The sequence below is a fragment of the Lissotriton vulgaris genome, chromosome 7 (genome assembly GCF_964263255.1).
Source record: "Lissotriton vulgaris chromosome 7, aLisVul1.2, whole genome shotgun sequence".
NCBI lineage: Eukaryota > Metazoa > Chordata > Amphibia > Caudata > Salamandridae > Lissotriton > Lissotriton vulgaris.
This window is the reverse complement of record NC_141695.1, coordinates 339,745,286-339,768,526: the sequence shown is the minus strand read 5'-3', so window position 1 is coordinate 339,768,526 and position 23,241 is coordinate 339,745,286. Positions and strand designations below refer to the sequence as shown.

Genomic DNA, 23,241 nt, shown 5'->3' with positions numbered 1-23,241 from the left:
CAGCACGTGTCATGAGCGACTGGCAAGTCTGCAACTACCTGCAAGTAGCTGACCTGTGTGCAGCCCAGTCTACCAAATAAGAAGGGTCTACTTGGTTGAACTCATTTATGTGTCCCAAAATGTTAAAGTGTTTCTTTGGGATGAAATGGTGTGTATTTTCAGAACCTATCATTTGGAGAAAAAGGGTTGGATTTCCCCCCCAAAAATGTAGAGCTTATGTTGGAGTGATAAATCATGAGACACTGAAGATACCTTTCAGGAATATCCCCTTGGTGCCAGGGGCATTGCAGCTATGGCTATCAAGTGGCAGACCAAATTGATAAAGGCCTTTTTCACCTAACGGATATTAACCCTGCCTAGTGTACTGAGGTGATCACGATGGATAATCTTGCATGGAGTGTCCTCAAATGTAATCTTGTCTGATGTGATCACCATTACCGTGCTAAAAATCTTAGAAGCTCGGTACGATTTCACTGAGCACGAGTAGCTCTTATTACAGAAAAAGTTGGGCATCTGTGTTAGAGGTTTATAGATTCCTTGGCAGCCTATGGCTAGGCAATCTATATTTAGTCTAGACTCCCACCCGCTCAAGACCTGGGGTATTCAAGTGCTCTTCCAGTCACTCCACCGTAGTATTTTTGCCCTCCTTCCAAATCCATGAATGAAGCCATCACAAGGAGTATGATGCTGAAAACCTTTATTTCTTGAAACATGCTGACAAGCACAGCCGCCGCTGCAGGTAACCTGGAGACATATAGATGGACCCCACCCCACACACGCCTTCTGATGGCGTCACAGCGTGTAAATAATGGAAGAATGCAGGTTCGGTGGAGTGGGTGCAGCAGGCTGGTGTTCCCTCCTGGGGGGCTTAGCTGCTCTCCCCCAGGGTGTGCTTGTCGAACAGGTACTCGCCCATGCCGTTTTGGGGCACGCCCAGGCGCTTCAGGTTGGTGATGTAATCGCCAAGCTTCTTGATGGACTTCACCTGTTCCTCCAGGTACTCAGACTCCAAGAAGTCACAGAGCTGTCAATAGAGAAAACCCAGTTAAATTACAAATCACCCATGAATACAAGAAATAGGTAGAAAGACAGCAGGGTAACTATCCAAAACAAGCATTGGCAAAGCCAATCAGTTTCACCTACGCAAGAGCTATTGGCTTATGCAATGTGTTTTAGCCATGCTGAACATCAGTGAGACTGCTGTTCAGCATGGCTAAACGTGAGTGGGGTGGGTAGATTGAGGCATATTGTGGTGGGATAGGGTGGATAGATTGGGCTAAACAGTAGTGCGGTTGATTGTGGAGGAGTGGAGTCAGTGGATTGCAGTAGGGTAGACTGGAGCAGGGTGGATTGGAGTGGGGTAGGATGAGGTGGGTCAGACCGGAGTCGGTTAGATGGAGGTAGATTGAAGTTGGTAAATCGGAGTGGGGTGCAAAAGAGAAAAAACAAGCGTGATGAAAAGGTCATGTCCATAGGGGCGTGGGCCCTAAGAAGTGCAGACCTTGGGTCCACAAGCACCAGCAAGCCCGATACTCCTCCCCCGATTCCCACGTGGCTGCCCTGGGAGAGATGACAAATGTGCGGTTACCAGTGACTGCACCTTCAGTGCTCTGAATGATTTGCCATGGTTCCTTCAAAGCTTCCGAATACTAAGGCTTGCCTGGCCTTGATCCCACCTAATGTCTCTTTACTCCACCTCCCTCACTGCATTTATTTTCCTATCTTTATCTTCCCTTTCTTGCTCGGATAATGAATAGGACTAGGAACCAAAAAAATGTAAAATGAGCTCAGCGTGTGACCGACCGCAGGGCAAATTAAGCACAAAATGCATCTGTAGAACAAGGATGGAAATCTGGCATTTCCGTTGTATTCGGGTCTCAACGGGCAGTGGAAAGTGGGGGAAGAAACTGATGTGTGCCCTTTTCCACCCACTGCTCTGGCCCAGGGTGAAGCAGAGCAAGCTCCTCGAATACCTACATGGGGGTCGACTTTATCAGTGGCCAGCTTGTGCAGGTCCAGCAGGGCCTGGTTGACGGTCTTCTCCAGCTGCAGGGCCGCCTGCATGGCCTCCAGGGTGTTGACCCACTCGTCACGGTCCGGTTTCTGTGAAAAGTACAAAGAGTGCGTTAGAATAGCTTCAAAGCCCCACCCACGCCGCCATCTCATGCTACTTCTAAAACAACTAACCCCGTGACATCACATGTGATGTTATTGAGGTCTAGGAGAGCTTAAAGGGCGGGGTGGTCCCCAAGAGGCTGTAGTGAAGACCCCCCTTCTGCTGTGGAGTGGCTGGAACACTTCCAGCCTCCAGTGCAGGTACAAGGTTGTTGGAATATTACCCTTTCCGGAATCATGTTCTTTCCCCTGCGCATACCTCCATTTTCTATTCTATGGGTCTTATAAGTGTACAGCTGCCACAGGAACCCCCTCCCCCCCCCCCCACCCACCCCTCGGACATATAGGGATGGATTTCCACGCTGGAAAAACCTGCACAATGTGTACCAGACTTGTACTCTCTATTCCAATTAACCCAGAATAGGCCGAGGGGGGCCGGTGGGGTGTAGTTAGCGGAAGTGAAGAGACCCTATTATGGTTGGTGTTAATGTAATCACACTGAACGCTTTCACAGTTTCAGAGTTGCAAAACTCTGAAAAATGGAGGGATGCAAAATATGTGCACAATCTAATCTCGAGTTGTGCACAAATTGCGCAATCCATATTTGGGCACCAAACAGATTACAATGGCATTCAGGAAAAACTTTGTGTTAAGGGAAGACAAAGTGTTTCCAATGCTTAAGGGTACAGACTAGGTGTAGAGAGCAGAACTGCGGTTAAGGCGAGGGTTGCATCTAATCTGTTATCAAGTTATTAATTGTAATGTCAGGAGTCCTCCTCGTGAGCCCAGCTTCATAACAGCAGCACCATTCGCCCACTCACTTGGTCATCCTGCACCAGTACCACGTGCCCCTCACCTGGACATCCTGCACCAGTACCACGTGCCCCTCACCCCGACATCCTGCACCAATACCACGTGCCCCTCACCCCGACATCCTGCACCAATACCACGTGCCCCTCACCTGGACATCCTGCACCAGCACGCGCGCTCACCTGGACATCCTGCAGCAAGCATCACGCACACCTACCTTGACATCCAACTGTACCACGTGCGCCCACCATGACATCACGTAGTACCACGCGCGCACTCACCTTGACATCACGCAGTACCACGCGCGCACTCACCTTGACATCACGCAGTACCACGCGCGCACTCACCTTGACATCACGCAGTACCACGCGCGCGCTCACCTTGACATCACGCATAACCATGCGCGCGCTCACCTTGAGATCCTGCAGCACCACGCGCCCACCGCGCTTGTTCTGGTATTTCATGAACTTCTCGGCGTGCTCGCGCTCCTCGTGGCTCTGCTCCTTGAAGTACTTGGCCACGTGGCTCAGGGCCACATCGTCCCGGTCGAAGTAGTAGGACTGGAGAAAGAATAGAGGAGACAGTCAACAACAGATCACAGCACCAAGTGACAGAGTGGTTAGCAGGGAGCAGGGGGCGGCTGCCTTTTTTAGGTCTCGTCTAAGGCATTGCTTTAGCAATGCTTGTTTAGGTCTGGCTCAATAACACAGGACTGAGGAGCTCCCCTTGTGCAATTTATGGATGGTCAAGCTGGACCGAGTGCATATCTAGGGGAGCACGTTATGGCCATTGTTGGTTTCGACAGAAGCATTTGATCCGCTATCCTCTACAACTACTAGCCTCCCATATAATACTTAAATACAATTTTGTACCATGTCATGTGTTACCAGAGTATTCATAGGTTGCAGCGGCGAGGCCCCAGCTATCATCGGGAACCCCAGGGGGACTCCATAGTCCGCAGACCTCGGTTCTAGAATCCTTTCTAAACTGAGAAGACCCGAAACAGCCTTCTCTACGCACGAGCCATTAGGGGCTGTTTATGCGCCTTACGTGCAAGCATGGATGCCAGCTTCCCAGAAAATATCATTCATCATCATTTTCTAGGCATGGAGTTTGGGCAACTTCCCAACACCAGAACATGAGCAAAGAAGCCCACAGGAACGGCCTCCGTATGGCCTCAAGCCTTGCAGCACGGGACAGCACAGCAGAGGCCTTCCTGGACCCCCACCGCACACTGAACCAAGTATAGCATCTGTTACACTTTACTTTTGTCACGATACCTATTATCTCTCCTTCTACATTACAGATCCATGGTTGAGACCATGGCCACTGGGAATTATGCTGCAAAGCACTAAATTATGCGGCATTTTATTTTTATATACTTCATTTTTTTTTACGCAAGAGAATACTGCCTGGGCAAAGATTTCACTTCATTAGTACCAGTTTAACAACCAAACACATGAATAAGCTACTAAAAGATGGTCAACCGGTGCGAAAGGCCTTCCAGTGCAAGCAAACATATCCCACACTTAATTTGGATACGTTTCAGCTAGAAACTTCTCTTTTGTTAAAATCTGAAGATCACGCACTGTAAAGCAAGTGCGGCCATCCCCAACTATGCGAAAAAAGCCACCGCATCTCATAATTCCAGTGGCCATGGTTAGGACTCCAAAATAAAATGATCCTAAAAAGTTGGTAGTTACATACACAACACTAACCTTTTCTTCTCCACTATTACATCTCAATCGCACCCACCAGGTTGCCACATCATGTTTGGGGTCCAATGCTGAACATAAAGCAGCTCCTGCAAGATGGCCAAAGAGCAAAACACACCTGCCACTTCGGACGCCAAAGGGACACAGGGAACCCAATGTGAATTGGAGCCTTTGGCCTACTGGGGCTCTGAAGTGCTATATCCATTTAAAGTACGAGAAAGTGACCTACTCAGTCCTGGCATTGCACAACTCGAGGTCCCTAAACATTCTGTATCGCCGCCTGTCCCAGGCCTGTGACAATTCTTGGCAGGAAAACTAAACTCACCTTACACTGCCGTCCCTCCAATCCAGAGCCGCACCTAGACCAAAATTTGGGGGAGGGGGAAGAGGGGCGGATACTGGAACAGTGACAGCAAACAGACCTCTCTACGCATGATGGCAGTCACAGTACTACAGCCCTTCTGCAGGTACAGCTTTACCACGAGCAGGACCCCCCTTCAGCTGCAATCCGCACCTCCAGGTTGCGCAAGAGACAGGGATATACACGAGCCCTGCCTGACATAACAGCCTGCGTGGGAATTGTTCCAGTAGACAAGAGAAAGAGACGAGGGCCCAGGGGCTGTGCTCGCCATGAGCAGGAAGGTGCAGAAGGCGAACAGCAAGGAGAGAGAGCGTGTTATACTCACTATGGAGAGGAAGGACAGACAGGCAGGGCCGACACTCGCCATTGACAGGTAGACGTATGAGGCACAAAGTTCGATGCTGGCAGTATGTAGGAAGGACAGAAACAGACCCCACTACAAAGAGCAAAGCGGACAGACGGCGCCTGTGCTCACCATGAGGCGTACTGCTCGGTGCTGGCAGGACGGTTAGGGCAGACAGACATACCCCACTACGAAGTGTAAGACGGACAAATAGGCAGATGTATGAAGCACACAGTTCACTGTTAACCATGTAGTAAAGACAGACAGAATGTGGACTCACCAAGCGGGAAAAAGGACATACAAGGTTCTGTATGGATAGTAAAGATGGACAAACAAGGTCTGTATTCACGAAGAGGAAGGACAGACAGACACTGCACTGCACTCACCATGGACAGGTAGGCGGTGTAGAGCTCGGTGACGATAGTACAGTAAGGAGAGATAGACAGACAACTACGGGGAGTAGAGACGGACAGACAGACACTCACCATGGACAGGTAGACGTAGGAGGCGTACAGCTCGGTGTTGATCATGCGGTTGATGGCCGCCTCGCACTCGCGGTTGTAGTTCTGGCGCACCTGGGACTCCATGGCGTTGCTGATGGTGGGGTTGTCGGCGGTAGTTTTAGATGGATGAAAGATGGATAAAGGTTTCAGGAGAGCGCTGGACTCGGAGCCACGTTCCGTTCAAACACTGTTGAAGCAAGAACACAACTCAGAGCTGGGTCTGAGAAAGCAGCGCACAACGCCTGTATTTATACTGGGAAGGGCGTGCGCGGGGGAGACGGACAGCGCTACCTACCAATAGGAAGAGGCTCTCGTCCCTCATACGTAGTTCTTCTCATGGTGACTGAGCACTTTTCTTGCACTTCGTCCTAGTGCTTGTACTCGGTTAGAATGCTCACGTGCTAACCCGCACCTCCCCTCACATCCTGTTCTCTTATTTCCATCCAGGGTGTGATGACTCGGTTCCTACTGTAAACTGGCTCGGTCTCGCCAACACTAGTGCTCAGCTATTTTTTATATGATTTTACTCGTCGCAGAAATAAAACAAAATAATTGTTAACACTGTCCCAACTCCCCGGTCTTGCTTGACCTAAGAAGAAGGAAGGATTGAGTTGTCAAGCTTTGACTGGAGAATTCAGTTTGTATTCATGTCTCTGTAGAAGGTGCATTAACCCACTGAATTGTCTGCCACGGTCAGGGTCTCAGGACACACTAAATCGAAGGGGGAGGGGAGGAATAGCCATTGGAACTCTCTCTTTACCATATACAAAGTACAAATGTCTACAACTGCATAATTGTGAAGTGAAAAAGTGAAATAAGGACAAAGGCGGAGGTGTAATCACAGCATGCAAGTATGTTTTATTGTGTTTTTACATTCTGCGTAAGTAATGAGAAAATATATGCGAAAACTACGCAAACAGGGGTTGGGGGGGATAAAATGAACAAGAAACAAAATGTTCTCAGCGATATTCCTAAACCTCAAAATGCAAATTGACTAATCAGAAGCCATTCTTTCTTGCTGCAGTCTCCTTCTGCATTTATTGCCATAACTGAAAAAAATGTAAACGCTTTGAAACAGTAAATTTAAAGAACCCTTGACCGGATCTCCAGTTGGCAATTCCTTTGAGTTAGTAGGCAGCACCACAGAATCACTAGATGTGGTCTTGCAAGTAAGTTTTAGCCAAAGAACTATAAGGTTTCTCATCAAACGGTGTGCAACAGGTGCCAAATGCATGCCTAAGGCAAGCCCGTCAGTGCCCGTTCGCATCCGGATCGCGCCTAGTGCCAGAACCCCTGCCGGTTCCAAACCAGAGCAGAACTACTGAATTACCTATTCAGGTAACATACCGCGCTTGCTTAACACCACAAACCAAGGCTGCACCTGAATGGACCTACCTAAATTTCTGCTCAGGGCGCGACATCTTGTGCCCCAATTGCAGGTTTCAAATTCCTGCACCAACGCTATCCCATAGTTCCCAGACACCCCACGCTAAAAGCGGTCACAACAATTCGCCATCTAAAATTCTCTGCACTCGTATAAATGCCTGTTCCCCGGTGAAGCACGTGTTAGAACTGGCAACACTTATTAATGGCCATTAGATGGACATAATTTTTATGACGGAACCTGGGCTAATGAATCCTCCTGCCCTGACTTAATTAATGCTACCCCTCACCCCCCACCCGGGCTATTCTATTTTTAGACTTGATAGACCCTATTAAGGGGGTGGAGGGATGGTGATTACTTTCCTCTTGCCTAGAGATAACCAAAAATCACTCCTATGAAGGATGACTGATTTACTGCCCCCACAGGCCCAAGAAGTTGTTTTCTCAAATCCATAGGCACCTTCCTGGAGGTCGGGGCCTGTAGCAGCGACTACACTATACTATTTTTTCTTTTTTTAATTTTTTTTATTGAAGTCTTAGAAAATCAAGCAAAATCAAACACTAACATATCATATGCTAGGCAAAATATACAGATACCAAAACGAAATCAGAAGACACACAACAGGCCATTTCATAAAGATGAATCACAAAAAAAAGAAAAGGAACCAACATAATCAATTTGAATCATTCCTTGAGGTCGGGGCCTGTAGCAGCGAATACACTATACTAGGGGATCTTAATTTTCACCTGGATCTCCCTGAGGATAACGATACAGCGGCCATTTCAGAAACAATTAATGACTTAGGCCTCCCACAGCTTTTGCATCAGGCCACCAACTCAGCAGGCCTCACTTTAGACACCATTTTCTATAATAATCCTCTTATTGCTACTAAGGACTTTTTACCTCTAACCTGGTCTGATCACACCGCTGTTACCTTTGAACTCAATATCCCTTCTCTAACTCAAGACAGATGGAGCGACACTAGCCTCACTAACTACCATGCTTGGAGCAACATGGACTCTAATGTACTGTTGCAACTGCTTTCTCGTTCTCAGCCTACTCTGCCACCCGTTCCAGAGTATGCTGCCAAGGAACACTCAGAGTGGTAAAACCCTACCATCTCTAAAGTAGCCCCCCTCCAAACTTCCAAATCGGGCAGAAAAAACCTTCTGCTCATGGTTCACAGAGGCCTTCCATGTCGAAAAACATTCTTCCACTTCTAATTAAACCTAATTTGCTCCCTGAAAACCCTGCTATCGCCCCGTATCCAGACTACCTTTCCCTGCCAAAATTGTGAATACTCAACTGACCCAGTTCATTCAATCTAACCATTTATTAGATTCCACACAGTTTGGGTTTCAGATCTGGACACAGAACAGAGACTGCACTGATTAAAGCCACTGATGAGTTTAGGACCGCCCTGGATGGTGGAGGCAAGGCAGCATCATCCTGCTTGACCTATCTTTTGACACAGTGGACCATTCCATCTTGGTCCACCATCTCAAAACTCTGGGCATAAAAAGCAGAGACACTTCTGGACTAATTTCTGAGGGATAGAGAACATACAGTGATGCTAGACAGTTTCACCTCCAAACCGTTCTCCCCTCCTTGTGGGGTCCCGCAAGGGTCCCCACTTAACCCCTTGCTTTTCAATCTGTATGTCACAGATCATTTGTGTTTTCTCCCACTGCCTAAACAGATGACACACACATCGTGCTGTCAGCCTCTGACAATGCTAACTGTACAAGCTCCCAAACCACATAACTGCATGAGCGCAATTGGTGTGTGTGACTCCACTGACAGGCGGTTAGAAACTGCAGCAAATTCAAAGCACTTTGCATAACATACAAGGCCCTACATAATAACGGCCCTGCACTCTTGAAACAATCTCTAGCCTGGTAAGTTGAGGTCCCCTAGGAGGATGTAGTCGGCGGAGGTGAGGGCGTGTGGGCTGATGAAGTCCGTGATGTCTTCGCTGAATTGTCTGCCTGGTCCTGGGGGTCTGTAGATGAGGTTGCCTCTGAGGGTCGTCTTTGGGTCGGTGTGGATGTGGAAGTGGAGGTGCTCGGCGGCGGCGAAGGTGTCGTTGGAGTCGGTCGTGATGTGGATGGTGTTCTTGTGGACGATGGCGATGCCTCCTCCGGTCTGGTTGATGCAGTCCCTCCTGATGATCTTGTATCCATCCAGGATGGCAATGGCGATGTCCGAGGCTGAGGAGGCGTTCATCCATGTTTGAGTGAGGAAGGCGACGTCTGGTGATGTTGTGTCGAGCAGGTTCCAGAGTTCGACGGTGTGTCTGTGGACGGAGCAGGTGTTGAGCAGGATGCACTTGAGGTCGCTGCTGGGGTTAGGCTTGGCGGGCGCGGTGCATGTTCGGAGGCAGGTGAACTTGCAGGTAGTGCAGGTGAAGGGTCCGTGGAAGCGTTTCGGGGCGGCCCGGCAGCAGGCGGGGTTCCGGCCGGCATTGAGTGCGTTGAGGGCGGCGGCGTCGTAGGTCTGTCAGGTCTTCTTGCATCGGTGGAGGCCAGGGGTCCTGGCACTGGGCGCGGTCCAGGCACGGACGGGCGCAGACGGGCTTACCTTTGGCACGCCTTCGGCGCACAATCGGCGCGCCCGCTGCGCGTGACCGCTGCGTGTCCTCGCGGTCGCCATATATGGCGAAGTGTGAGGGAGGGAGGAGCAGCTGGGAGCGGGGAGGGCACAGAAGAAAAAGGGGGCGTGGCCGCGAGCACGGCGGCGGGAAGCGGGGTGGGCAGAGAAATACAAAACAGCACTGGGGATACAAAAATGCAGCGTGAATAACAGGACTTGATAAAAAAGATTAAGACAGCACAGATGGGAGAAAAACTGGTAAAAAACGGCACAAATGGGGAGAAAAACAGACCAACAGAGTTATACGGCACAAAACAGAGATAGCACACGCAGATACGGCGAGGGCTGGGATCAGCGAGGCAGGCTCTGCGAGCAGCAGTGAGGCGAGGAGCACACGCAGCAGCTGGTGGCCGTGCGGCGTGGGGGTGTCCTGGTTACGATGATAGCAATGGCTGGAGGGCGGAAATTTGTCACCCATCTATACAGGGCGCTGAGGGAGGATAAAAAACTTTGACCCTTAAAAGTGGAAGAACAGTGGCAGCAGGTGTGTCCACAGGAACTTACGCCCCAGGACTGGGAGAAAATCCATGAGAGCGTACACAAGGTATCGGTCTCTAACAGATTCAAACAAATACAGTATAATATAGTACATATGGCCTACCTCTCGCCCAAACGGCTCCATACCATTGATAGCTCCAGGGATCCAGCATGTCCCAGATGTCGCCATGTTCAGGCGGACTTTCCAAATATGGTATGTACCTGCCCAATAATTCAGATGTACTGGACGGAGGTCCTAGGAGACCTGTATAGAATAACTGGCTGGACGATTGCCATGGAGGCGAGCTCATGTCTCCTCGGACTTATTCCCCGGGACCCTAGACGAAAGACGAGTAGACGGTTCCTGGTGCTGGGGCTTTTTGTAGCTAGGCGGCGGATAGCAATACACTGACTGGCGCAGCAGCAGCCACAGCTAGCAAGCTGGAGAACGGACCTCAGAGAATAGGCACTGAGGGAGGAGGGGCACATGCGCGCCACCGACGCGATGGCAAACTACCTGAGGTACTCATGGCATGGGGAATTATGATACAGGAGATACAGGGGCAGGCCTCCCAGTCCACACAGGTATCGCAGGATGGGACGCACACCACTGGGAAAAAGACACACAGTCAGGAGGGTAGCTAGATGGAGACCATAGACGGCGCTTAAGATAATCGGACCTGAGGTGCATAGAACCGGCAAGGCGGGGGGGGTGTTGAGGGTTGACAAGGGGAAGTTCAGAGGGGTTAGTTAAACTTTGTTTACTACACACCACATCCTTGTCTAAAGTGGCACCCAGTTCTTGAGGAGCGTACACAGATATAATCCTGAGTTCACAATTGGAATGTTCATGGTATCATTTGTCATATGAGCGGAATGTATTGTATATGAATATGATCTGTACCTTCCGATGAATAAAATTAATCCATAAAGAAATTATAAAAAAAAAAACTATGTTATTCACTCGTCGCAAATCGTGCACAATCCTATACTCCCACTCGGTTTCTGCAACCCCATAATAGGGGAGTTACATGGAATGCCCATTATCTCCTTCAGGATCCCTTGCTTGATCATAGACTCAATCACAGGTTTTATCCCTGCAATCGTCTCTGGGGTCAGATTGTACTGGGGTGTTCTCGGAAAGTCAATGTTCTGCTTCACCTGAATCTTTACAGGTTCAACTCCTTTGATCAAGCCTATGTCCTCACCAGTGAAGTCCCACACTTCCTGTGAGACCGAGTCTCTCAAATCTAGTGGAAGCTCTTCCACTGTCACAACAAGGTACATTTCGATACACAAATGCTGATTTGTGACCTTAAAAGCATCATCATCATTGGTTTGCAGTTCTACTCCTTTAGGAGTACAATAGATGGTACAATTGAGTTTACACAGGAGATCCCTCCCTAGCAAACACACAGGACTTGAATAGCACACCACGAACTGGTGTCGATCTCGAAACATTCCTATTTTCACAGGAATCAGCTCTGTCACAGGGCTTCTTATTCGCAACACCTACAACTTGGATATTCTGTCCCGAGAGGGGTAGTTTGGGGACTACTGCAGATCTCACAGTAGAACGGGTAGCACCAGTATCAACCAAAAAGGTGGTAGAGTGACCATCAACATCAGCTTCCACAAATGGTCCCCTCTGGTCTTCCTCCCCCCTCAGGCACTGTCATCTCAACGGGTCTAGATAATAATCGTCACCGTCATCAAAAAGAGGCATCTGTTGGTAAGTGCGAGTCCCTGCCGTTATCTTCGGAGGCAGGGGAACCTGTACTTCCGGAGCCGAAGTCCCCTCTTTGGTCAACTTTGGCCTTGACACTGCCGTTGTAACTTCGGGCTCAGGTACCTGCTCTACTTCCTCCTCCTGCTGTATCTGATTTGCAGAATTGAAGGGACACTCAAGTCTCCAGTGGGCAATCTGATGGCACTCAGTGGTCTTTTTCAGAGTTGCCAAATCCACCTTTGGCTTACCCTGACCATTCTGTTTCCTTCCAGGGGGCCTCCCCCTGACTGAACCTGGCCTCCCTTACCATCAGCTTGCATCAATCAATCAATCAATCAGTGACACTTATAAAGCGCGCTACATACCCGTGGGGTCTCAAGGCGCTGGGGGGGGGGGGGAGCCGCTACTGCTCGAACAGCCAGGTCTTCAGCTTCTTCCTGAAGGAGAGGTGGTCTTGGGTCAGGCGCAGGTCGGTCGGGAGGGAGTTCCAGGTCTTGGCGGCCAGGTGGGAGAAGGACCTTCCTCCTGTAGTCGCTCTTCGGATGCGGGGGACGGCGGCGAGGGCGTGGTTGGCTGATCGGAGGTGGCGTTTGGGAGCGTAGAAGTTGACTCGGCTGTTGAGGTAGCTCGGGCATTGGTCGTGTAGGGCTTTGTGTGCGTGGGTGAGGAGGCGGAAGGTGATTCTTTTGTTGACGGGGAGCCAGTGAAGGTCTCGCAGATGTCCGGAGATGTGGCTGGTTCGTGGGATGTCGAGGATGAGTCTGGCTGAGGCGTTCTGGATCCGCTGGAGTCTCTTCTGGAGCTTGGCGGTGGTCCCGGCGTAGAGGGCGCTGCCGTAGTCCAGTCGGCTGGTGACGAGGGCCTGGGTGACGGTCTTCCTGGTCTCGGTGGGGATCCACCAGAAGATCTTCCGTAGCATGCGTAGGATGTTGAAGCATGCCGAGGAGACGTTGTTGACTTGCCTGGTCATGGAGAGGGAGGAGTCCAGGATGAAGCCCAGGTTGCGTGCATGGTCTGTCGGTTTGGGTGCGGTGCCCAGGGCGGGAGGCCACCAGGAGTCGTCCTAGGCGGAGGGAGAGGAGCCCAGGATGAGGACCTCCGTCTTGTCTGAGTTCAGTTTCAGGCGGCTGGTCGTCATCCACTCGGCTACCTCTTTCATCCCTTCGTGCAGGTTGGCTCTGGCGGCGGCGGGGTCGTTGGTCAGGGAGAGGATCAGCTGGGTGTCGTCGGCGTAGGAGATTATGCTGAGGTTGTGTTTGCGTACGATGGCCGCGAGGGGGCTCATGTAGACGTTGAAGAGGGTGGGGCTCAGAGATGATCCTTGGGGGACGCCGCAGATGACTTCGGTGGCCTCTGACTTGTACGGTGGTAGGCGGACTCTCTGTGTTCTCCCGTCGAGGAAGGAGGTGATCCACTCCAGCGCCTTGTCCTGGATTCCGACGTTGCTGAGGCGCCGTACTAGGGTGCGGTGGCAGACCGTGTCGAATGCCGCGGAGAGGTCTAGGAGGATGAGGGCCGCTGTTTCTCCATTGTCCATCAGGGCTCGGATGTCGTCGGTGGCGGCGATGAGGGCGGTCTCGGTGCTGTGGTTGGCTCGGAAGCCGGACTGTGAGGGGTCGAGGGATCCGTTCGTCTCGAGGAAAGCGCCCATCTGCTTGTTGACGGTCTTCTCGATGACTTTGGCTGGAAACGGGAGGAGCGAGATGGGGCGGTAATTCTTGAGGTCGGTGGGGTCCGCTGTTGGTTTCTTGAGTAGGGCGCTGAGTTCGGCGTGTTTCCAGCTCTCGGGGAAGATGGTGGTGTCGAGGGATGTGTTGATGATGTCTCGCAGGTGGGGTGCGATGACAGCGTCGGCTTTGTTGAAGACGTGGTGAGGGCAGGGGTCGGTCGGTGATCCGGAGTGGATGGAGTTCATCGTGCGGATGGTGTCTTCGGTGCTGATCGGGGTCCAGGCGTGGAGGGTGGTGGTGGGGGGTGGTTGTTCGGTCATGGTGTGCGTTGGTTGGTTGTTGAAGCTGTTGTGTATGTCCGCGATCTTGTTGTGGAAGTATGAAGCCAGGGAGTTGCAGAGGTCTTGCGATGGGGTGATGTCGTTGTTTCCTGCGCTGGGGTTGGAAAGCTCTTTGACGATGTTGAAGAGTTCCTTGCAGTTGTGTGCGTTGTTGTCCAACCGGTCCTTGAATGCTGTTTTCTTGGCGGCGCGGATCAGCTGGTGGTGTTTCCGGGTGGCAAGTTTGAAGGAGGTCCTGTTGTCCGGTGTCGGTTCCCTTCTCCAGACTTTCTCGAGGGCTCGGCAGTTCTTCTTGGAGCTCTTGAGTTCGTCGGTGAACCATGGGGCTTTCTTGCTGCCGGGTCTGCTGGGCGGGGTCCTCAGTGGGGCGAGTTCGTCCGCGCAGTTGCTGATCCACTTCGTGAGGTTGTCGGCGGCCTGGCTGGGGTTCGCTGAGCTGGCAGGAGGGTGCTGGCTCAGGGAGGTGGCGAGCTGGTCTGCTGTGATCTTGTTCCAGCTTCTGCGGGCGGTCTGTTGCTGGTGATTGTGGGTCGTTGTTTTCTTGAAGGTGAAGTGGACGCAGCTGTGGTCCGTCCATTGAAGCTCTGTGGTGTGGCTGAAGTTGATGTCCTTGCTGGATGAGAAGACAGCGTCGAGTGTGTGTCCGGCGAGGTGGGTGGGGGTGGACACCAGTTGCTTGAGTCCCAGGTTGGTGAGGTTGTCGAGCAGGGTGCTGGTGTTGCGGTCGTTGTTGTTCTCCAGATGGAAGTTGAGGTCTCCCAGGAGGATGTAGTCAGCGGAGGGGAGGGCATGTGGGCTGACGAAGTCGGCGATGTCCTCGCTGAATTGTGTGCGTGGTCCAGGGGGTCGGTAGATCAGGGTGCCTCTGAGGGTGGTGTTCGGGTTGGTGTGGATCTGGAAATGCAGGTGTTCGGCGGTGGTCAGGGAGTTGTCGGTGCTGGTCGTGAGACGGATGGTGCTCCTGTGGATGATGGCGATGCCTCCTCCCATCTGGTTGGCGTTTCGGTCCCTCCGGACGATCTTGTAGCCCTCTGGGATGGCGATGGCGATGTCGGGAGCTGAAGAGGCGTTCATCCAGGTCTCCGTGAGGAAGGCAACGTCTGGAGCTGTGGTGTCGAGGAGGTTCCAGAGTTCGATGGCATGTCTGTGGATGGAGCGGGTGTTGAGCAGGATGCACTTGAGGTGGGTACTGCTGGTGTTCGGCTTGGTGGGTGCTGGTGCGAGGCAGGTCCGGCAGGCATCTGGACCAGCATCAATTTATCTTTGAGTTTCTTATGCTTTGAATCAATCTCATCCCTACAGTATCTTGCATACCTTAATATCTCATCCATCGGCTTGTTCTGCCAACAAATTAAATGCTGCTGGATCATCAGACAAATATCAGGTCTCAATCCCAGGACAAACTTCAAAATAAACTGTCCCATATCCCTAGGATCCATCCCATTCAATCCACTGTACTGTTTGAAAACATGCAACAACCTTTCATAATACTCATGCACTGTCTCCTTTGGATCCTGAAGTGTTCGGTCTATTTTCACCCAATCAATGTCCTGTTGCGGTACCTTAGCTTTCAACCACGTGATCACCTGCTCGTATTTTTTCATAACAAGCGGTGATGGGCCTATTCTTGAGAGCATCCCTCTCTGGTTCAGATGTGGGCCACTCGACGGCAACCTTACAAGCTACCCACAAATCACTTGGGACTACAATGTCAAACAGTGTATTCATATCGATCCACAACACCTTCGAAATCTTGACAAATCTCTCAACTTGCTTGTACCATTCAACTGGGCTTTCCCTCAATTTTGGGAAGTCATTTGTGAATGCCGCCAAATCTCCTCTACTCCAAGGCACATGCACATACCCCCACTAGCTACCTCCCTCAAAGGGTAGTTCCCAATTCCTGATATCCCCCCTTCCGGAGGAGGCGGTTCTGCTGCATTTCTCTTAAAACTCTTTTTCTTGGACCATCTTTCTTCCCACTTGTCAAGCCTACTCCATGCTCGTATCCCTATGATCAGTTCTCTGATGTGGGTCTTCAGTCCAATCAGCCTCTTTTCATCCAAATCCTGATCAGTATACTGTAATCGATGACCACCCTGCAAAATTCTTGTCTTAGACAAATCCACATCGTATTTGTTTGCCAATTCAGTTAATTTCTCATGTGCGGACCTTGCTTTACAAGTAAATTGAAATGAAATGAAAAGAAGATTTATAGAGCACGATAGCTGTCCTGAGGCGTCCTAGAGTAGAAAAAGAAGTGCTTTCTGGTGAGGCTGCTAGCATCGGGAGTTTAAAAAGATTTCTTAAAGAGGAGGGTTTTTAACTGTTTACGAAATGAAAGAAGGTATGGGTCTGATCTCAGGTGAAGGGGGAGGGAATTCCACAATTTAGCCGTGTTATAAGAAAATGACCGGCCTCCACATCTTGATCTCTTAATTGGGGGGACTGTGGCAAGGAAGGCATGAGCAGAGCGAAGCTGTTTGGTAGGATGATAAGAAGTAATTAAGGAGTGGTTAATGGCCGGGGCCGCTTTCCAAAATGCTTGATGGGAGATGCAGAGAGTTTTGAAATTAATTCTTTCCCTGACAGGAAGCCAATGCAGGCTTCTCAGGCCGCGTTTTGCTGGGAGGCGGCGGGGGAGCTGAAGCAAAGTTCAGGCAGCACAGTTTTGTATTATCTGGAGTTTTCGTAAGGTATATTCAAGGGCTCCTAGGTAGAGGGCATTGCCAAAATCAAGGCGGACTGGATTAAGCCTTGGACCACTATCTGTCTAGCCCCGAAGGGCAAGAGGGGAAGAATCTTCCTGAGAAGTCTAAGAAGGCCAAAGCAGGTGGCTGATAACTTGATTGCCTGACTGTTGAAGATAAGAGATTTATCCAAACAGACGCCGAGGCTTTTTATAGTGTCTTTGGGTGTTGGGGGAAGACAGAGGCAGGCGGGCCAGATTGAGTTGATCGTGGGAGAGACGGAGCTACCGAGGAGCATCAGCTCCGCTTTGTCTCCATTAAGTTTGAGACAAGAAGCGGTCATCCAGTTGTTGACTTCTTCCAGGCAGCCCCTCAGATTGACCTGTGCTAGTTGGCTGTCTAGCTGATTGAGGGATACCACTAGCTGAGTGTCGTCGGCATATGTGATGATATTTATACCAAATGGACGGACAATCTCAGCTAGTGGGCTAGTCACATCCTTTGCTACAAACAACAACTCATCTGGCCCATAGAGTTCCACTCTCTCTCTAGGCAGGTTCCCTTCAACTATCTCGTCCACTTCTGCTTTCAATCTCATCACATCTTGCCTCTTTGCCCGTATCGCTGTTCTAAAGACGCCTCGATTAGGTGCACCACTCGACTCCCTGCAGTCACTGTCCTGCTCTGTGCACCTGTTCACTTCAAAGGTGTCTCTCAAAGTCACCCTTCGCTCGGCACTCCCATGGTCCCGGTCCTCTCTTGACCGATCACCTTGAGTCCCTTCAACTGTCTCCCATGATCTCAGGTCTGACCTCAATTCTCCCAGGGATTTTGGTCTTGGTCCCCTCAGATCAATCGGCCCTCTTGATGAATCGGCCGTAGCCGGCAAAGGTGTGCTCGACTCTACAGGCCTCGGTGATGGTACCAGCTCATTCACTACACTGTTCCCTCTAAAATCAGTACTTCCTTCCATTCCGGTCTGTGATGGACTTCCATTCCTCACCTGCTCTGGGTTGTACACTGACACTATGGGACCAATAGTAACCGGCACCCTAAGAGCATCCGGTAACCTCTGAGAAGTGACACTTAATGTATTCTGCATTTTCTCCATTGAGAGTTTTCCCACTACTTCAGAACTCGGTGGAGCTTGTGGTTCCCTAGTTCCTTCCAACGGAGCTGATCTAACTTCTGACCACGGATTGTACGGAGGTGGTCTCTCAGATACCATCCTCTCTAACAAGCTATCATCAGTATCACTGTCTTCATCCTCAACTTTCTTTTTCTGCACCTCTCCTGACTTGACCAACAATGGATACAATTTATCCCCCTCAATCGTCTGTACTCTCCATCTCTTTTCCAGTGCGTCCCATCTCACATCTTGAAACGTCCTGACTGACCTCTTCACTCGTTCCTGTCTCCTGGCCCTGTTTCTCTTGTGTGCCGCCCTAATCCATCCATCCATTCAGTGCCCCAAACTGTGTTGGTCTAGGCAAAGGTCGCGAAGCAGCCATAACCGATTTCAATTGATATAACACCTCTAATCTAAAAGTTCAATATCTAGGAAAGGTCAATTCCTCATTTCCGTCAGTCATTTTGCACCAGTTATCGTGCCACAATATAGTGTGCAAGCCCACATTCGTAGCCATATAATGAGCTGGGGTGTCCTCGGGCGGAGCCTCTCCCCCTCCCCCCCTCCCCTGGCTATAATTTATTTTCTTCCTTTTTAAACAAATTTCCCAACACTTTAAAGCATTTCATGATGAAACCAGCGTTTCTCTATTCACAGCACTTGTTTACTTCCTGACGACAATCCACCAATCGCAGCGCTGCTTCACACCAACCCCCCTATCACAGTCCTGCACCTTCTGACGTCACTTTTCCTCCGCTCACAGCAGTTCCCCTCCTTTTCACTTTGCTTCTCACTCACACACACATCCCATGCATACACTGAAATGATCACTTACAACCAAGCAATCACTTCGCTGACTGTACATCCACAGTCTGACTGTACGTCCACAGTCGTGCAATTGTCTACTGAACTGGCAACTGTCTGTCCATGAAACGACCGGACAATCACCTCAACTGATAGGTTACAAACGCTCAGCAACCCACGACCAGCATCAGTTACTCACGCACTCACACATTCATTCCCCCTATCTCGGTCCAGCGGGCGATCGATGGTACCTTACGATCACCTTTACAATGGTCGACAATTACGTTTTAGGTGTACGGTACACCCGACCCATTTAAGCTACTCCTTGAGCCTAAGATTTTTCCCGGGCTGCGCTAGCTCACAGCCTGATATCCTTTCATACAACAGACATTCCAACTCCGCAAGACATCACAACATAAACACCACAAACATGACAACATAAAACCGCAATCTAACAACACAAAACCCTATTCATACTCACTCTACCTCGCGCTGCTGCTTTTCGCCGCACCGTCACTCTCCATCTGTGTCTATGAAAACGCCGTCTTCCACCGGTACGGTAATCCACTGAACGGTCATCACCTGAATTCTATGGGCCTCAGGGAAACTCTTATCCTACTCTAAGACTCCCTTACTTCCAGAGACAAACCATCCTCTGCCACCAACTGATGACCCTGGGATTCCCACCTAGATTTTCACCTTACCTCTCTGAGGAATCCCCAGGTCGACGGGTCTCTTTAGTCTGCATGGAAGTGTGAAGGAAGTTCTGTAAATTGAATATACTTTTGGCAAATGTCCCAAAAACAATACATTTTAGTCTGAAGGACCACTGACTCCAAAAGAAAGTTTAAGAATGTATTACAAAGCCAAAAATAACTGAACATACAAGCACCTCAGCAAGAGGTTCAAAAATAAACTGGCACTAATACAAACATAATCCTACTTAAGAATCTCAGACGACTCAAAATGAAAAGCAGAGTTAATTCTAGAAGCATTAGACACGCAATCACCGTGCCTACTGGAAAACTGAACTGCATCTATTCTGGTGAAAAGAAAAGATTAGTCTGTCCCTCCACTAATTCTAAAGTGACATCTCTACTCAACATAACTCCCAGGTAAGAGAAAAAGGTGTCAGCAGTGAAGGCTCCCTAAGAAGCACATTCACTTTTTCCAGGTAAGTAGCCTGAACTACTGAGCTCGTTCTAAGATGCTCCTTAGTTTCTCCTGTCTAGCCCAAACTAAGACCCATGTCTAACTGCACATCCAATGGACTGCGTTAGACAAGACCTTTTCTAAACCCAACAGACCCTAACCATAGCTTTACTAAGACCAAACTAACTCTCCACCCTCGGGGCACTTTCCCTAATACAAAATCCCAAAAACAATGAGTACGCCCATGACACTCCTCCTTCAGCAGGTACAGCCCCTCGTACTTTTTCAGTGTCAAACCTTCTTCCTCTAGAAACAGTTGCTGTGTCCTTGGATCCCAGGCACCTTCTCCGCCTTATGTTGCAAACGCACCTGCCAGCACATTCTTTTCGTCTTCACTCCTACTAATCTAACTTCTAAACAATGACTTATTCTACCTAACGAGCTACTCAACCTTGCCCCTGCAAAAGAAATGCAAAATCCCTCTGCACGCCCCAAGTTACAATTTTAAAATTCAACTGCAACCATAAGTTTCTTTCCCAAAGCATTTTCCAGCTCGACATTTCTAGCCATGCTAAGAAAATCACAGTTAGGCCTTTGCTAGCATTTCTTCTCTCAGGCCTTTACTCTTTTAAATGCATTTCTAATATGACAACATAACAATTCATTAATAGATCCTAACATTACTCTCAATGTTAACAAACATTATTCTCAGATTAAAACATTACATTTCTCACTAAGCAAACTTACATGTGCAACTTTAATATGGCATGTTTAATCTCAAAGCACATTACATACACAGAACAATAAATCCTAAATTACCTAAAGCATTATTCTCTTGATTAAACACTGCATTAATCAATAAATGATATGAGCATAATTCTATATGTTGCAACACTCTATTAGTCCTACATTTCTAAACCAAACATTATAAGGTCCTCTAAATATGCAGGTGCGAACTACAGGCGATTATGATGCACCCCTACAATTTTCAATCAACATGGCGCTCTATCAATGGCATGGGGCTTTTAGCGGGATCTCAGTTTGCCAGGCCACTAAATGGACCTGTCCCAGAATCCAATTTGATGATAGCTCAAGCAATGACTGTGATTCACAAAGAGTTAGAGTCTGCTCACCAGGAACAGGTTTCTTTTGCTTAATAAATTTAATTAGAACATTGGAATGTTGGGAGCTCCATTGAAAACAATGGAGTGCTCTGGGCGTATAATGGCTGGTATAAGCCTGGAGCTCCAACATTCCAATGTTTCTTTGTTCACAGCTCTGGCTGTGAACAAAGGCTTCAAGGAGCCTGAGGGGATTCCAATCCCCACACGCTCCCATAAGGCTTTGTTTTTTTTTGTTAGAACATTCTGCCCTCTGGTGGCAGAATGTTCTAATAGCCTTATAGCCCTTTGTAGCTGGGTATACCGGCTATTAAAGTCCCTCTCCCTCGTTAAAGGCCCTCGCCTTCGGCTCCGGCCTTTAATGCTGAAGAGGGCCTTTAATAGCCGGTATAGCCCTCTACGGTGGGCTATAAGGCTATAATAACACATATTTCAAGTAATGCTTCACCACTCTCTCTTCGTAATGGCATCCCCCTCTGTCAGCCCATTGAATTAGGAATCAGGACTACAAGTCCCACAACTGAAAGAGAAAACCCGAACCTGAGCAGCACATCAGGCGGCAGCTGTGCCCCCATGCTAGGTGCTACACACAGACACACACCGGCACAGGGCTGACGGTCTCCAAGGCCCTTCTGCATGACATACTCCGAGTAGCTACACACAGACACACCAGCAAAGGGCTGACGGGCTCCAAGGCCCTTCTGCAAGACATACTCCGAGTATTAGAGGTTCACGACGGTGCTTCAAATGACACTACATACGTGTTTCAAGGTTTTCATAGCGCACCCCACATCAATCAGTCGTCAGAGTGCTTTGTGTACATGCTGTGGCAGTTGTTGCGTCTCATATGCATTTATATGTAAATGTACACATCTCCGTATGTGGGGCGTGGAATCACATTTTGGACTGTCAGGTGGTAGCAAGTTACAGCGTGGTGCAGAACGAGGCTGGGACAGTATGTATGCAAAATGTGTTGGCGTCGTGGGAGCAACCAGGGAGGCGCCCTTGTGTTGGGTGCCGCGCATTTTAATGTGAGTCATATCAGGGTCTATGTATGCCATGCTACGGCTATTCCCACTTAATAAAAAATGTGCCACACAATCCCTTCCCCGCTGCACCGTTTACAAATTTCGATAAAATGCTTTCTAGTTCGAATGCATCAAATTTATTAAAAGCACTGGCACGTGTCAAACCATGCAGTGGTAGGCCCTTTGCAATTGTTAACTGGTCACTTCCAACTGCTGAATGCTGTAGAACTGATAATAATGGCATAAAACTTTAGCTCCAATAGTGTTAAAGTTGACATAATAGTGAAGCAGCATGGGACAAAACGTGCAGCACCGCCTCCAGACAAACATCCGATCTCACGCCAGCAGGAACACCAATCACCAGAGTTATCCGGACATTTTTCTTGTTGTTTGAAAGCTGCTGTTCACTCCCTTTACCCACTACAAACTGCATGCATTTAACAACGGAGGCACCGTTACTTCCGTTAAGCTCTGTTGTGTCGTGGAACTGTGTGCACAGCAAACAACGATCGAATAAAACCACCCAATGAAAAGAGAGAAACATCCAGGTTTTGGCGCTGGAGTTAATGCTGTTTGTGCGGAAGGGACACAGCATTTGCAATTACAATACCAGGTTCCATAAAACAAACACATACCAGCAAACCGTTGGGCAGGGAAAATGCATGGTAGTATTTGTTCAAGGTGTTTCCAGAACTCAAGTATTTAAAAGTACTCAGAAATGTGATGAATGCCCAAGAACACAGGTGTGTGTCTGCAGGGACGCCATAATTGTGCTCAGTTATCGGGTTTTACAGTGTGCAGTTCGGCAAGTAGATGTTGGGGCAGAATTTGTAAAGTATGCCCAGGATCACACTGTGTGGTCATGCAGCAGTTTTATCGCCTACTGGACCAATTAAACAAATATTGGCAAATTTACTAATCAAATTGCTCTCCAATGACACCTGGCAAAGCAGACACTTGCTCCAATAGATAACAAAGCGCACACAGCTGCGTGACAGCAATCAACAAACTCGTCAACCTTCATTGGAAATATGCACTGCACAAACAAGATGCAATATGCCTCCCATTCCGTAAGTATCCGTTGCCCAAATTAGCATTGCGCTTCCTTAACCCCTTCACTGATTTCGCCGCAGTGCTAAGGGGGCGGGGCGGAAATGTGGCAGGCGCATGCTGGTGACGGAACCGCTCCGTCACCAGCGTCTGTTGCGCTGTGCTTA

The 23,241-nt window shown here is 49.4% G+C and overlaps 1 protein-coding gene across 1 annotated transcript; it reads right to left on the bottom strand.

The window, feature by feature from the left end:
• Positions 1–680: 680 nt before the first annotated feature.
• LOC147701528 (ferritin heavy chain B-like) lies at positions 681–6,069 on the bottom strand. The gene is made up of 4 exons (XM_086930205.1): positions 5,830–6,069; positions 3,339–3,485; positions 1,978–2,103; positions 681–1,024 (listed from the first exon to the last, which is right to left on the bottom strand). The coding sequence occupies exons 1-4, from the start codon at positions 5,929–5,931 to the stop codon at positions 869–871; spliced, it is 531 nt and encodes a 176-aa protein (XP_086786331.1). The 5' UTR covers positions 5,932–6,069; the 3' UTR covers positions 681–868.
• Positions 6,070–23,241: the final 17,172 nt, after the last annotated feature.

What these genes read in the sequence shown, in the direction of transcription:
- LOC147701528 (XM_086930205.1), bottom strand. Translation starts at nt 5,931, where the DNA reads ATGGAGTCCCAGGTGCGCCAGAACTACAACCGCGAGTGCGAGGCGGCC. An exon ending in CCTACGTCTACCTGTCCATG is followed by an intron (nt 3,486 to 5,829) that starts GTGAGTGTCTGT and finishes TTCTTTCTCCAG; the next exon opens with TCCTACTACTTCGACCGGGA. An exon ending in CTGATAAAGTCGACCCCCAT is followed by an intron (nt 1,025 to 1,977) that starts GTAGGTATTCGA and finishes CTCTATTGACAG; the next exon opens with CTCTGTGACTTCTTGGAGTC.